At 55.4% G+C, this 15,546-nt stretch overlaps 2 protein-coding genes across 2 annotated transcripts in view; both read right to left on the bottom strand.

Annotated features, from left to right (window-relative positions):
• PYCR3 (pyrroline-5-carboxylate reductase 3) overlaps positions 1–15,546 on the bottom strand; it is a 154,155-nt gene that overhangs the window by 88,374 nt on the left and 50,235 nt on the right. The gene's annotated exons all lie outside the window — the stretch shown is intronic.
• On the bottom strand, positions 4,417–5,925 carry CCDC166 (coiled-coil domain containing 166). The gene is made up of 2 exons (XM_050800943.1): positions 5,482–5,925; positions 4,417–5,385 (listed from the first exon to the last, which is right to left on the bottom strand). Exons 1-2 carry the CDS (start codon positions 5,923–5,925, stop codon positions 4,510–4,512), a joined length of 1,320 nt encoding a protein of 439 aa, XP_050656900.1. The 3' UTR covers positions 4,417–4,509.

Genomic DNA, 15,546 nt, shown 5'->3' with positions numbered 1-15,546 from the left:
GGAGCTGCTGTAACACAGCACCCCAGACCAGGTGGCTACAGACAACAGAAACGAATTCTCTCCCAGTTCTGGGGCCCGATGTCCAAAACCAAGGCATCAGCAGGGCTGTGCTCCCTCTGTAACCTGTAGGGGAAGGACACGCCCTCGCTTCTTCCAGGTTTCAGTGTTGCCGGCAGTTCCTGGCAGTTCTTGGCATGTAGATCACTCCAATCTCTGCCTCTGTTGGCACACGCATTCTCTCTGTGTCTCTGTCTTCATGTGACCAGCTTCTCATAAGGACACCCGTTACACTGGATTAGGGCCTACCCTCATGACCCCAGCTAATGACATCTGCAACAACCTTCTCCCCAAATACCGTCATGTTCTGAGGTACCGGGGGTTAGGGCTTGAACATATGTATTTCAGGGGACTCTGCAATCCACAGTGAAGGCACAGAATGGATTCCTAGAGGCTGATCTGCTGAGTCAGAGCAGGGTGGTTTTAGATTTAATAGCAGCAGACAGCCAAAAAAAACCAGGAGCGTTCCACAGTCCCAGGCTCCGCAATGACACGGGTGCCCCCCACAGCCCCTTACTCTGGGTCTTCCTCATCCTGGCACTGCCGCGACTTGCCCCTCGCCGTTTCCTGGGCAGCATGGCTCTCTTCAGACATGCATCGGCGTTTGTACTTCTTTGGCGTTCAAGTCATTGGCCTGTGTTTTCCAGTTGGCTGTTGAGTCTTTTTTTTTTTTTTTTTTTTTTTTTTTTTTTTTTTTTGAGACGGAGTCTCGCTCTGTCGCCCAGGCTGGAGTGCAGTGGCCGGATCTCAGCTCACTGCAAGCTCCGCCTCCCGGGTTCACGCCATTCTCCTGCCTCAGCCTCCCGAGTAGCTGGGACTACAGGCGCCCGCCACCTCGCCCGGCTAGTTTTTTGTATTTTTTTAGTAGAGACGGGGTTTCACTGTGTCAGCCAGGATGGTCTCGATCTCCTGACCTCGTGATCCGCCTGTCTCAGCCTCCCAAAGTGCTGGGATTACAGGCTTGAGCCACCGCGCCCGGCCGGCTGTTGAGTCTTTTCTTACAGCTCCTTATAGAGTTATCCTTCGTCTGTTTTATTTGTTGTAAATACTTTTGCCAAGATTGTCATTTGCCTTCCAATTTACGGTGTAGTTTACCGTAAGTTTTTCACACTGATTTCCTGTCTTCACAGAAAATCTTTTATGCCTCTGAGTTTTATTTTATTTTATTTTATTTATTTTATTTTATTTTATTTTGAAACAGAGTCTCACTCTGTCACCCAGGCTGGAGTACAGTGGTGCGATCTTGGCTTACTGCAAACTCCACCTCCTGGGTTCAAGCGATTCTCCTGTTTCAGCCTCCCAATTACAGCTGGGATTACAGGCATGTGCCACCACGTCCAGCTAACATTTTTGTATGTTTTTTTTTTTTTAATAGAGATGGGGTTTTGCCATGTTGGCCAGGCTGGTCATGAACTCCTGGCTTCAAGTAATCCACCCTCCTTGGCCTCCCAAAGTGCTGGGATTACAGGCGCAAGCCATCATGCCTGGCTTTGGGTTTTCCTTTTTAAAAAATGCTTTCCACGTCCTCAAATTATTTCCAAATTTGCTTCCAATACTTAATGTTTTTACTTTTTAAAGAAGTTAACAGACTTTATATCTTTAGGGCAGTTTTAGGTTTACTGAAAAATTGATCAGAGTACAGAGATTCCATAATACCCCTTCACAGGCACTTTCCCCTATTATATTATTATCATTATTTTGAGACGGAGTCTGACTCTGTCACCCAGGCTGGAGGGCAGTGGTGTGATCTTGGCTCACTGCAACCTCTGCCTTCGAGCAATTCTCCTGCCTCAGCCTCACGAGTAGCTGAGATTACAGGTGCCCGCCACCAGGCCAGGCTAATTTTTGTATTTTTAATAGAAACGAGGTTTCACCATGTTGGCCAGATTAGTCTTGAACTCCTAACCTCAGGTGATCTGCCCACCTCGGCCTCCTGAAGTGTTGGGATTACAGGCGTGAGCCACCGCACCCAGCCACTTTCCCCTATTATTAACATCTTGCCTTAGTGTGGCTCGTCTTCTGTGACTGACAGGCAGTATTGATATGTGACTTTTAACTAAAGCCCACGGTTCACATTAGGGCTTCACTCTTGGTGTTGTAGATCCCATGGTTCAGAAAAACCACGTTTGCACAGTTGTAGTATTGTATGGGGTAGTTTTGCTGCCCTAAAAATGCTCCTTGCTTCACCTTTTCACCCCATCCTCCCCCAACCCCTGGTCCTTTAATTGTCCTCCCCGTTTTGCCTTTTCCAGAATGTCGCAGTTGGAATCATACAGCCTGCTGCCTTTTCAGACCGGCTTCTCTCACTTAGCAACGTGCACTTAAGTTTTCTCTGTGTCTTTTTATGGCTTGACAGCTTGTTTCTTTTCAGTGCTGAATAATATTCCATTGTCTGGTTGGATCAGAGTTTATCCATTCACCTACTGAAGGACATCCTGGCTGCTTGAGTTTTGGCCATTATTAATAAAACGTCTATAAACATCCATGTGTGGGATTTTTGTTTTTTGGAGATAGCGTCTTGCTCTGTTGCCCAGGCTGGAGTGTAGTGGCAGATCTCAGCTCACTGCAACCTCCGCCTCCCGGGTTCAAGCGATTCATGTGCCTCAGCCTCCCTATTAGCTGGGATTACAGGTGTGCACCACCACACCCGGCTAACTCCATGTGTGGGTTTTCATATGGACACAAATGTTCAGCTCCTTTGGGCGAATGCCAAGGAGTGCTATTGTGGGTGGTATGGTGAGAGTACGTTTAGAACCTGCCAAACTGTCTTCCCCAGTGGCTGTGCCATTTTGCCTTCCCACCAGTAATGAATGGGAGCTCCTGTTGCTCCTCATCCTTGGGCCTTTGGTGGTGTCAGTGTCCTAGATTTATCCACTTACAGGTGTGTTTTACTTTAACGTTTGGATCTTTATTCACAAAGAACCAACCTTCCAGACAGGCTGAGTGAGTGGGCTCCCTTTACTTTTTCCAGGGCCCAGCTGTCCCCCTCCTCAATACAGTTCTTGCCCCAGGGCCAGACACCCTTGCACCAAAAAGCATCACACACAGGGACGACCCAGCTACACAGACCCTAAGGTCAAGGTCCATGCAGGGAGGTACACGGGGCCCTGCAAGCCAGGGAAGCTGCCCACCTCACAGCAGCTGCACCCACCTCCCTGCCCACCCGCCTGGGACACAGAGCCCCAGCGTTGGCAGCTCCTCGTGAGGGGACAGAGATGGCTCAGGTGGGCCCACCCTGGTCCCTGGGGGAACTGGGGGCACCCACTTGCGTCCAATTTCCAAGCTGCAAGGGAGCTCAGCGCCTGCTTTCCCCGAATGCTCTCTGGGACTCCGCGTCCCTGCCCTCAGCAAAGCCAAGGCTGAGCACCACAGGCCTGCTCAGAGGGAGGAGCCGGCCCGCGGGACAAGGAGCAAGGGAGGCCACCTCCAACCCGCAGAGCCGCAGCCGCCCCCACGCACCCCCGGAACCCACGCCGCCCCGACGCCAAGCGCGGCGCGCTCTAGCCGCGGGCACTCGCTGGTCGCGTCGCGGCCACAATGCAGCATGAGCGCCAGCTGGGCGGGCGTCCCACGCAGTCCAGAAGTCTGACCCTCCACGGAGCGGCATTTTAATAACCGCCTGTACACATCCAGACGCGACAACTAAATGCCACACGTGAGCCTGGAAGATGGGGACAGCTACAGAAACACTTGGGACGGGTGACAAAACTGTGATGTGAGCGATGATGGGGATAATATTCCTCCACAGTAAACGTCCTGGTTCTGATCACTGCACTGCGGCATCGTAGGAGAACATCCTCTGTTCAGGAAATACGCACGAAAGTACTTCGGGGCCACGGGGCCAGCGTCTCCAACCGCATCTCAAACGGTTCCGAAGCAACGCGCGTGCACAGCGATACACACAGACCAAATTCACGGGCAGCGTCAGTGGCCAGGCATTCGGATAAAGGGTCCATGGCCGTCCCTGTGCTGTTCTTGCAACTTTCTCTAAGTTGGAAAGTATATCCAAGTTTTTAAATTACTAAAAATCTCCCAATAGGTTGGACATAACCCAATAGGTTATTCTCCTCTTGGCGCGGAGAACAAAGCCCAGGTTCTTCCCCCGGGTCTCCCCTTGGCGGCCCCGCTGCCAGCTGCTGCTTTGTGCCTGTCCGCGCCCGCCGGTGCCCGGGCTTGCTTCTGAGCCTGCCGGCTCGCAGTGGAGCTCCGCTGCGGGCAGGGACGCGGGTCCCAGAGGGCATTCAGGGAAAGCAGGCGCTGAGCTCCCTTGCAGCTTGGAAATTGGAAGCACAAATGAGCGGCCCGGTGCCGGCCGGAAATGCTAGCGCTTGCACATGGGTGTCAGAGCCGCCTGGGGGCCACGCCTTTATTAACCATTGCATTATCCTCCTAAGCGTCCTGCGCGCCAGGCTCGCCCACACCAGGGCCTCCCGGGCCTCCCTCCCTGCAGGTTCAGGCTCTCCCCGGGGAGGCTTCTGCCGCAGCCTCAGCATTCACGCTGTCCTCCGACTGTGGGGGGAGAAGGGCCGGATCCCGATCCCGGGACAGAGCAGAGGGAAGCTTGCGGCCAGACTTCGTGGAGCGGAGAGTGTCCTGTGAGGACACCCTCAATGAGGACCCGGAAGAGATCCGAGAGCCCTCGAGTGACTGCGCCAGCGACAGGGCCCGGGAGCCTGCGCGCGACGCGGTCAGGGACGGGATCCGGGATCGCACCTTTGAAGTGGCCAGCGATGGGACCCTGGAGTCCATGATTGATAGCACCATCGAGGGGACCCGGGAAGCCTCGCGCAACGGGACCACGGACGGGGCCCGGGAGGCCGCGCGCGACGAGACCACGGACGGGGTCTGGGAGGCCGCCCGCGACGGGCCTATGGGGGCGGCTAATGACCCGGGGCGCGAGATGGGCTGGGAGGAGGCCGGCGGCTCCCAGAGCGGCGGGCCTCCGGGGCCCCTGCGCAGCCAACCGTGCACACGCGCCAGGTCCCGCGTGTCCTCGTGCTCGCGGTGCAGCTGCTCGCGCTGTTCCAGCAGCTGGCGCCGCGTGTCGTGCAGCAGCTGGGTCCGGCGGAGCAGCTGCAGCAGCTCCTGCCGCAGGCGCCCGTTGTCCGCCTTGATGGCCTGCGTGTGCGCCACAAGCGCGCGCGCCGCCTCCCGCTCCGCGCGCCGTGCCAGGGACTGCACGCGCTGACGCGCCTCGCGCTCGAAGGCCGCCTTGTCCTCCAGGAAGCGCCCCTTCACGCGGTGGAGCAGCTGTGTGTGCTCCACGCGCATATGCAGAAGATCGCGCTCCAGCGCCCGGATCCGAGCCAGCTGCTCCAGTTGCAGCACCTGCGGCGTGGGCGCCGTCAGCCCACCCCCACCTAGCCCCGGGCCCGGCCGCCAGCCCCGCCCCGCCGCACCCTGGCCGCGGGCGCGCGCACTGGCCTTGTAGGGCTGCAGCTCCTGCACCTGCCGCGCCATCTGTGCCGCGCGCGCCTCCATCTCCAGCAGCTGCGCGCGTACCCCGTCCTCGCGCCCGTGGTAGAGCGAGGCCAGTTCCGCCCGCTGCCAGTGGATCTGCGCCAGGTCCACGCGGTTCTGCTCGTCCAGCCGGACGATGGCGTTGGCGCAGCGCTGCGCGCGGGCGCTCACGTAGCTGGCGTAGAGCCTGTTCTCCTCGCGCAGGCGCAGCGCCTCGCGGTCCAGGAAGGCGTTCTCCTGCAGCACCTGGTCCACGCGCTCCTCACAGGCGTCCAGCTGCTCCGAGAGCAGCGCGTGTTCGCGTTGCAGGTACTGCGCCCGCTCAGACAGCGGCTGCTCGGCACCCGCGGCCGCCGCACCCCCTGGCTGGCTTCCCGCGCTCGGCCCGCGCTTTTTCTTGGGCGCCATGGATTGGTGCCTGGACCACCAGGACTGGTGAGGGCAGCGACCCCGGCCCCTTCCCCAGCTTAGCCCTTCCTCTTACCCGGCCTAAATATTCGAGGCCCCAGGCCTAGAGGTGGGACGCGTCTCAGGGTCACGAGGCTTTCGGGGAGGCAGATCGGGGCTTTGGGTCTCGGGGGTCAGGGCAGCTTTGCCAACCTTCACTCGTGGCTCCCGCTGGACCTTGGCTGTCCGTCTCGGTGCGGCCAGCATTAGTAATGTTGCTGCTCGGCAGGCACGGTCTCTATGGAGACAGAACTTAGTCGTCCTCTCCCACCCCCACCCCGTTACTTGGGCGATGGCCGACTCCTTCATTCCGTACAACTCCCTCCTCCTAAGTCGCCCGCGACTGCTTGTGAATGCGCCCCAGAGACAGGGCCTGAGCTGACAAGACGGCTTCAGGCGGACTCCGGACGTGCTTCTGAATCTCCCAGAGCCCAGCAGCGCCCTTGGCCTTCGGTTCAGCGATGGGCCTTCTCCCGGGCTGTCCTCCACTTGGAGGAGCTTCGCCACGTTCCCCCACGCCCCGTTTCCCAAGTGAAATCTCTGCGCTTCCCTGGAGCATTCGCCTCTTCAGGGACCCTTGCTTTCCTTGAGCATTTCGTGATTCCTTTGGTGAGGGCCCCGTGGGAATTGGGGTTCCTGAAGCATGGAGTCCACTGGGCGCCTGGAGAGCGTTTCTCTCTGAAGTTGGTAAACCCGTGCGTGCGGCCCCCGCTCAGCTCATCGGCGGCTCTGCAGCTGGGCAGCTTCCCTTCCCGTGTGCCCGGATGGCCGAGGGCATAGGGATCCAACAGGGACTGGCTTTTTCTCCTTTTCTGTTGACTTTATGGACACAACATCATTATTGAAACCATCCCTATAAACTTTATTAAATTAATCAGGGAAGAAGGGAGGAGAGAGGAAAACAAACCCAGCTTGCATTTCGCTCAGCGTTCATGGTGAGGTCGGCCTGCCTCCCAACCCCTTCCTCAGAGCTGTTTGGTGCCTGTGGCCCCAGAATCACACAGACCCTGTCACAGGAGTAGAGGTCCCCATAACTGCTCTATAGGTAACAACTTAAACATTGTAAATGTGAAGTTTTCTATTGGACAGGTCCTGCACACGCATGAAAGGACTGACCCAGCTGGTCTGAAGCACCCCCACCAGGAGCTGATGCACCAAAGAACGCAGAGTCCACATCCTGAGGACTTATCCCCTTTCCCTGGCCAATTGATGACCCCATTTTACAGTCCCTCACCCGCCACAATTCCCTTAAAAACCCCAGCCCAGAACTCAGGGACATGGATTTGAAGGTCCCCCCCCCCCCCACCCCCCCCCCCCCCCCCCCCCCCGTCTCCTTGCTCGGTGCCCAGGGATCGGGACACTGTTTCTCTGCTGCAAACTCTGCTGTCTCGATGTATTGGTCGTTACTGCACAGCAGGCATCACAACCTGTTGGTCATGTAAGATCTGCCTCAGTCTAGACCAGCTGTCCCCAGCTCCCATTCTGTTAGATGCCTCAGGAACAATGTGTGCAGCAGCCTTCGACACACAACTTAAATTGACCCCTATTTTGTGTCTTGTTATCATAGAGTTGAGTTTCTGCCCAGTTTGTCCACACTTGATGGGATATGGGCAGATTTGAGGATCTTTGACTTGTAGCTTTGTGAGGGACACAGTTTAGAAAACCATGTTTGCACAGAGGTTTGTGGTGGAGACTGGTGGCTCATGGACATGGCTGGGCTTGCTCTGATCAGCCAACCTGCCTGAAAGGTGCAGCAGGGCCTTTTAAAATTAGGAACACGATTGAGGCATTTTACCCCTTGTAAAAAAATGTATTTTAGGCTGGGAGCGGTAGCTCACGCCTGTAATCCCAGCACTTTGGGAGGCCGAGGCGGGCGGATCATAAGGTCAGGAAATCCAGACCATCCTTGCCAACATGGTGAAACTCCATCTCTACTAAAAATACAAAAAATTAGCTGGGGATGGTGGCGGGCACCTGTAGTCCCAGCTACTTGGGAGGCTGAGGCAGGAGAATGGCGTGAACCTGGGAGGTGGAGCTTGTCGTGAGCCGAGATCACACCACTGCACTCCAGCCTGGGTGACAAAGCGAGACTCTGTCTCAAAAAATATATATATTTTATAGCCAGGCATGGTGACTCACACCTGTAATCCCAGCACTTTGGGAGGCCGAGGTGGATGTCTCACGAGGTCAAGAGCTCGAGACCAGCCTGACCAACATGGTGAAACCCCGTCTCTACTAAAAATAAAAAAAATTAACCAGGCGTGGTGGCATGTGCCTGTAATCCCAGCTACTCGTGAGGCTGAGGCAGGAGAATTGCTTGAACCCTGGAGGCAGAGGTTGCAGTGAGCCGAGATTGTGCCACTGTATTTCAGCCTGGGTGACAGAGTGAGACTCTGTCTTGAAAAAAATATATATATATATTTTATAAGTAAAAATAAGAGGACACAAACTACCAAACAAGGCAGTCTGTAATAGGACATTGTTATAAACTCCTAAACTGCATCTGAATGTTGGCTTTAATATATGGGCTTTTAATATGAAAATGGTGCCTCTCCTTTCACAGAAAATTGAGAAAAGACCACACAGAATCATGAGAAAAACATGAGCCTCCATCCCTGCATCCCTGCAGCAGGGACTCATCTGCCCTGGGGGACAGGCTCATGTACAGGGGCCCTTAATGCCCAGTGTTGCCTCTTCTGGTTTCTTGCCATGGCCCCACCCCAATGCTCTCCACCCCGCTACCCTCAGGCCTTGTGTGAGGTCACTGTCCCCATTTGACAGATTGAGAAACTGAGGCAGCAATAGGAAGAGGTCTGCTCACATGGGCCAATCAGGTCCCCCACAGTCTCAGACCCCGTACCACCCCAGGCCACGCCACGTCCCGGCTCTGGACTGCTCTTTCCCTGCCCCCATCCCCACTGCACCTGCATGTCTGCACCTGCGCGTCTGCACCTGCGCGTCTGCCACTGGAGGGTCTGGGTTGCTCTTTGCCTTTAAATCCCTGGTGAGGTAAGGTTTTTAAGTTTTAAGTTATCCCTGCCTGTGGGTTTCTTGATTTTTCTTTGCTTTAAATCTCACCAATGCCTCCTCACGGAGAGGTCTGGGAGCCTTCTGCTCTCCTCTGTCTGGGCATCTTGGAGGCTTCCTTCTTCCCACTTCTGCAACCCCTGCCCCACCCACCAACTCCATGGAATAGTTGGGGGAGCCCTGACCCCAGCCCTAGTATAGTCCAGACACCCCTGTCCCTGTGACCACACCCCTGCCGCCCCAGGCCTCTGCCCAGCCCAGCACGTTAACCTCTGCCCTGACCTGGGTCTGGCCACCAGCTGCCCAGCTGCGCCTCTAACCTGTGGGGATGAGGGGCAGGAGGAGACCTTGTTTCTTCTGGGGGGGCCGCGCTGCATGGGGCGATTCTTCGCGGGGAAGTGGGGGGAGTCTAGCCTTGGGGACGGGCTCAAATGCCTCCTCAGGACTCCCCAGGCTTTTCTCTCACTGTGTTAGCAAGGCAGGCGGTCTCTGGGGTTCACCAGGTCCTGCACCGTCCATGGAGACAGAACTCACTTCCTGTGACACATCTCCCACCCTTGGGGGTCTTCCTGGCCCCCTCTGCAAGTGGCATGGTCCCCCCAGGACCCGCAATCTCACCCCCCTCAGACACAGCCTGGCAAACAGGAAAGGCCCTGGGAGGAGGGGCGCCGTCTGCTCCCTGTGAGGCCCTCCCCGCCCACAGCTGGGCCAGCCTCCCTCCTTTCACCACCTGCCCCACCGCCCCGAAGCCGGGCCAGCTTCCCTCCTCCCCACCCACAGCCTGGCCAGCCTCCCTCCTCCCCACCCTCACCACAGCTAGGTCGGCCTCCCTTCCTGACCCCCCCGCCGCCCCAGCAGCCAGGCCAGCCTCCCTCCTGCCCCCCAGCCCCTTAGGCTGGGCCCTGCTGGGGACCCTGAAGGCTGCAGCACAGGGCCGCCTTGGGTTTGCTCCTGGGGCTCGTGGGCTCCCACAGGCTCCCCGGGTGTCCCCCGCTCTCCGTGCCCCTGTCTTTCTGCCCCTGCTGCTTTGCATGTCCTGCCTGATTCATCTCCTGAGACTGGGGTGAGCCCTGCACTGAGTGTAGCCACGGCGGTGGGGCTGTGTACCTGGCACACTGAGCGTAGCCCTCCAAGCAGCCTCTTTTCCCATTTCACAGATGGAGAAACCGAGGCAAGGTGAGTTGTCCAAAGCCCCCTGGAAATGCTGGGGCTGTGATTTGGACCTGTGAGGGTTCCTCCCACTTCTCTGCACTCCCTCTGGTGGGGTGCCCTCCCCCAAGCTGCTCTGTGCCCTGGGATCAGGACATGGCCAGTGCTGCGACCCTTCCATGCGCCACGGCTGCCCACCCACCTGGCAAGGCCAGCTCCACCTGTGGAGTTGAGGGTGGGCTGAGCCCACATGGGAGCCCAGGACCCAAGGGATAGCTCCACTCTGTTCACCTTGTCCCTTGTGCAGCAGCTCAGAGCTGGTGCTGACGGCCAAGAGGGCAAAGGGGACGACGGGCAGGACCACAAGGGAGGCCCCGCGGAGCTGCCCACCCTGTGTATCATCTGGTTGGGGTCAGGCGCTGGGGCCCCAGTCCTGTTTGTTTCAGCACCCTGGGCCCAACCTGAACCTGTCCTCTGCCCCATATCCCTGGCAGGCCTCCCCGAACCCCCACCCACTGGGGCTGGCTTAGGCAAGGGTGTTTGAGACAAAGACCCTGCCCCCATGGCCAGGTACCTGAGAACCCATGCCAGATCCACATAAGGCTCTTGGTCAGCCCCGGATGGAAGCTCCAGTCCCAGGCCGGGACATGCATCAGCTCCCACACCCACGGTTGTCCCAGAGAAAGCGCTCTGCCCTCCCCCTGTCCACACCACGAGGGCCATGGCTGCACTGCTGCACCTCTGCAGGTATGAGCACAAGGCCCCAGCCAGCAGGCCCTGACCAGGTCATTGCTGATCATCCATAACCAGGGCAGTGGGGGACTGGGGTGTGGTCCAGGTGGGCCTGCATGGGGCCCCTTCAGAGTCATCTACCTCTGTGAGGAAGAGGATGGTCAAAGGAGGGTGTCCAGGGTCCAGAGCCCCTACACAGGCTTCAATGATGACACCTGCACCCAGCTCCAGAGACATCCCTGAGAGGCAGCCATCAGGGGTGCCCAGCTAAAGACACGCCTCCTTGGGGACCCTCATTTCTGAGTCCATGCCTCCAGATGCATGATCTCAGAGAAAACCACATCCGAAACTGGCGTGTGTCCCCACTGGAGGGGCTCAGGTAAATGACTGGAGTGACCAGGGGGCTGGGCCTGGGGTACCTAGGTCTATAGCCTACACTGGAGAAGGAGAGAGGGGAGGCTTGGGGTACCCGGGTCTATAGCCAATATCTGGAGCAGGAGAGAGGAGAGACCTGGGGTACCTGGGTCTATAGCCCAGGCCCAGAGCAGGAGAGAGGAGAGATCTGGGGTACCTGAGTCTGTAGCCCACACCCAGAGCAGGAGAGAGGGGAGAGCTGAGGTTCCTGAGTCTATAGCCCAGACCCAGAGCAGGAGAGAGGGGAGAGCTGGGGTACCTGTACCTGTACCTCAGGTACAGTATCTGAGTCTGTAGCCCACACCTGGAGCAGGAGAGAGGAGAGGACCATTTGAGCAGGAGAGAGGAGAGGGCCATTTTGGAGTCCACCAGGTAGCCCCAGTAGGACAGGGAGAGGCTGTGTATGAGATGGGATGGGTAGTGGGCCATGGCTGTGACATAGGAGGGGTCAGGGTGGTGATACCTTCTCAGACTGTGACACTCAGAGGCAAGGTAGGATCTCAGCCCACACAATGGCACACGGATGGTGCCCTTCTGGGAGAGGGCGGGGGCCGTGCATGGGGACTGTCACAGTTTGGGAGGTGGGGGCCGGGGGAGTTTGGTTTCCTGGGTTACGGAATGCTGAGTGTGTGTGAAGTAAGAGGCTCCAGCCACACTGTTTCACCGGAGGCTGTGATCTGGGCTCCACCCTTGTGGCTTTGGGTCTTCTGGGTGATGACCTCCCCCTAGACCTCACCCATGATTTCCCCATGGATTGGCTAAAAATTCAGTGCAAGGTCCAGGTCAATAACGCACCCAAAATAAAGCTAAAAGTTACAACCGCATGCGACAAAACTTATCGTGACTTAGCCCGGGCGCAGTGGCTTATGCCTGTAATCCCAGCACTTTGGGAGGCCAAAGCGGGCAGATCACATGAGGTCAGGAGTTCAAGACCAGTCTGGCCAACATGGTGAATCCCCGTCTCTACCGAAAATACAAAAATTAGCAGGATGTGGTGGCACGCCCCTTAGTCCCAGCTACTCAGGAGACTGAGGCAGGAGAATCATTTGAACCCAGGAGGTAGAGGTTGCAGTGAGCTGAGATTGTACCACTGCACTCTAGTCTGGGTGACAGAGCAAGACTCCATCTCAGTAAATAAATAAGTAAAATAAATTATAAAAAAACTTATTGTGGCTTATTGTCAGATAAATTTGACTAACAAATGCTGAGAAAAAATAATCTTGACAAAATTTATATCGGCAAGAATATCTGGACAAGGGAAAGTTGGACTTGGTTGAAATAGTGCCCCCAAGAGAAACTACACAATAACAGATTTTTTTTTTTTTTTGAGACGGAGTCTCGCTCTGTCACCCAGGCTGGAGTGCAGTGGCGCAATCTCGGCTCACTGCAAGCTCCGCCTCCCGGGTTCACGCCATTCTCCGGCCTCAGCCTCCCGAGTAGCTGGGATTACAGGCGCCCGCCACTGCGCCCGGCTAATTTTTTTCTATTTTTAGGAGAGACGGGGTTTCACCATGGTCTCGATCTCCTGACCTTGTGATCCGCCCGCCTCGGCCTTCCAAAGTGCTGGGATTACAGGCGTGAGCCACCGCGCCCGGCCACAATAACAGATTTTTAAAAATCCAACTAGGCCGGGCGTGGTGGCTCACACCTGTAATCCCAGCACTTTGGGAGGCCTCGGTGGGCAGATGATGAGGTCAGGAGATCGAGACCATCCTGGCTAACACGGTGAAACCCCGTCTCTACTAAAAATACAAAAAATTAGCCGGGTGTGGTGGTGGGCGTCTGTAGTCCTAGCTACTCAGGAGGCTGAGGCAGGAGAATGGTGTGAACCCGGGAGGCGGAGCTTGCAGTGAGCCGAGATCGTGCCACTGCACTCCAGCCTGGGCGACAGAGCGAAACTCTGTCTCAAAAAAAAAAAAAAAAAAATCTGACTAGGTTGGGCATGGTGGCTCACGCCTGTAATCCTACCACTTTGGGAGGCCAAGGCGGGTGGATCACAAGGTCAGGAGTTCAAGACCTGCCTGGCCAAGATGGTGAAACCCTGTCTCTATTAAAAATACAAAAATTAGCTGGGTGTGGTGGTGGGTGCCTGTAATCCCAGCTACTTGGGAGGCTGAGGCAAGGACTTGCTTGAACCAGGGAGGTGGAGGTTGCAGTGAGACGAGATCGTTTCACTGCATTCCAGCCTGGACGACAGAGTGAGACTCCATCTCAAAAAAAAAAAAATCCAACTAGGCTGGACATGGTGGCTCATGCCTGTAATCCTAACACTTTGAGAGGCCAAGGCAGGTAGATCACCTGAGGTCAGGCATTCAAGACCAGCTTGGGCAACATGGTGAAACCCTGTTTCTACTAAAAGTACAAAAATAAATAAATTAATTAATTAAATTAAATAAAAATTAGTCAGGTGTGGTGGTGGGCGCCTATAATCCCAGCTACTCAGAAGGCTGAGGCAGCAGAATTGCTTGAACCCAGGAGGCGGAGGTTGCAGTGAGCCGAGATCACACCACTGCACTCCAGCGTGGGTGACAAGAGCAAAACTCCATCTCAATAAAATAAATAAATAGATAATCCAACTGGCCTAGGCGCAGCAGCTCACACCTGCAAATCCAGCACTTTGGGAGGCCAAAGTGGGCAGATCACTGAGGCCAGGAGTTTGAGACCAGCCTGGGCAACATGGCAAAACTCCATCTCTACTTTAAAAAAAAAAAAAAAATTCCAGGCGTGGTGGTACGTGCCTGTAATTCCAGCTACTCAGGAGGCTGAGGCAGCAGAATTTCTTGAATCGGGAGGCAGATGTTGCAGTGAGCTAAGATTGCGCACTGTACTCCAGCTTGGGTAACAGAATAAGACTCTGTCTCAAAAATCAACAGCGGCCGGGCCTGGTAGCTCACGCCTATAATCCCAGCACTTTGGGAGGCTGAGGCAGGTGGATCACGAGGTCAGGAGATCGAGACCATCCTGGCCAACATGGTGAAACTCCGTCTCTACTAAAAATACAAAAATTAGCTGGGTGTGGTGGCGGGCGCCTGTAGTCCCAGCTACTCGGGAAGCTGAGGCAGGAGAATCTCTTGACCCCAGGAGGTGGAGGCTGTGGTGAGCTGAGATCGCCCCACTGCACTCCAGCCTGGGCGACAGAGGGAGACTCCATCTCAGAAACAACAACAAAACCCACCCAACTAATGGATAAATCAAATGTCTCCTGGAAAGTGTATATGGGAAATAATAAACCCCAGTGAAAATAACTGCAGTAAAATGAAAAAGGGAAACAGAAAAAGTTGGAAATGGTTTAATTTTGCTGGGTAGGAAACTGATTTAATAATTCAGGGTAGTAACGTTCACTCTAAAGAATTCTTTTTTGCTGACAGTTCACTGGTGTTGGTGTAATTCTGCCTATGGGGCCATTCTCAGAGGCAGAATGACAGGGTCAGGACTTCCTCTCCTTGGGGTTCCCCAGGGAAGGTGAAGAATGGGGGTGCTGGCCTGCCGGTCCTCACCTCTGTTGGCACTGGGGGTGGCTGGGCTTCCTCGCTGCCCCTGGCAGCCGCATCCCAGCCAACCTGAGCTGCTCTGCAGTCTCCGAAGAACCAGCTCTTCTCCATCAGTTCTGCCAAGGCTCCTGCTACCCACTGGCAATTCCTGAATTCAGAACTGTCAGTTGCCTTCCAAGCCTTGCTTTGGGGACATCCTCCATATTCTCATACATTAGGATTTCATTATCTTTCAGTACAAAATTGTTTCTAGTTTACCTTATGATTTCTTTGACTTATTGTTTATTTGGAAGTGTGTTGTTTAATCTTGAAATATTTGGGGATATTCCAAATGTCTTTCTGTTATTTATTTCTAATCCAATTTTGTGGGATCAGAGAACATAATTTACATGATTTCAATTCCCTTTTTTTTTTTTCAAGACGGAGTCTTGCTGTGTCACCCAGGCTGGAGTGCAGTGGTGTGATCTTGGCTCAATGCAACCTCTGCCTCCAGGATTCAAGCGATTCTCCTGCCTCAGCATCCCCAATAGCTGGGATTACAGGCACACGCCACCATGCCCAGCTAATTCTTGTATTCTTAGAAGAGATGAGGTTTTACCATGTTGACCAGGCTGGTCTCGAACTCTTGATCTCGTGATCCGCCTGCCTTGGCCTCCCAAAGTGCTGGGATTACAGGTGTGAGCCATCGTACCCGGCCCAGATTTCAATTATTTTACATTTGTTAAACTTTGTTTTATGGTACTTTGAATGTGGTTTATCTTGCTAAATG

The sequence above is a fragment of the Macaca thibetana genome, chromosome 8, assembly GCF_024542745.1.
Source record: "Macaca thibetana thibetana isolate TM-01 chromosome 8, ASM2454274v1, whole genome shotgun sequence".
Taxonomy (NCBI): Eukaryota; Metazoa; Chordata; class Mammalia; order Primates; family Cercopithecidae; genus Macaca; species Macaca thibetana.
Note: the sequence above shows the minus strand (reverse complement) of the source record. Positions and strands in the feature narration are given on the sequence as shown.

Excerpts from the sequence above, each read along its gene's own strand:
- CCDC166 (XM_050800943.1), bottom strand. The coding sequence starts at position 5,925 with ATGGCGCCCAAGAAAAAGCGCGGGCCGAGCGCGGGAAGCCAGCCAGGG. Across the intron at positions 5,386-5,481 it reads AGGAGCTGCAGCCCTACAAG|GTGCTGCAACTGGAGCAGCT; the intron begins GCCAGTGCGCGC and ends CCCACGCCGCAG.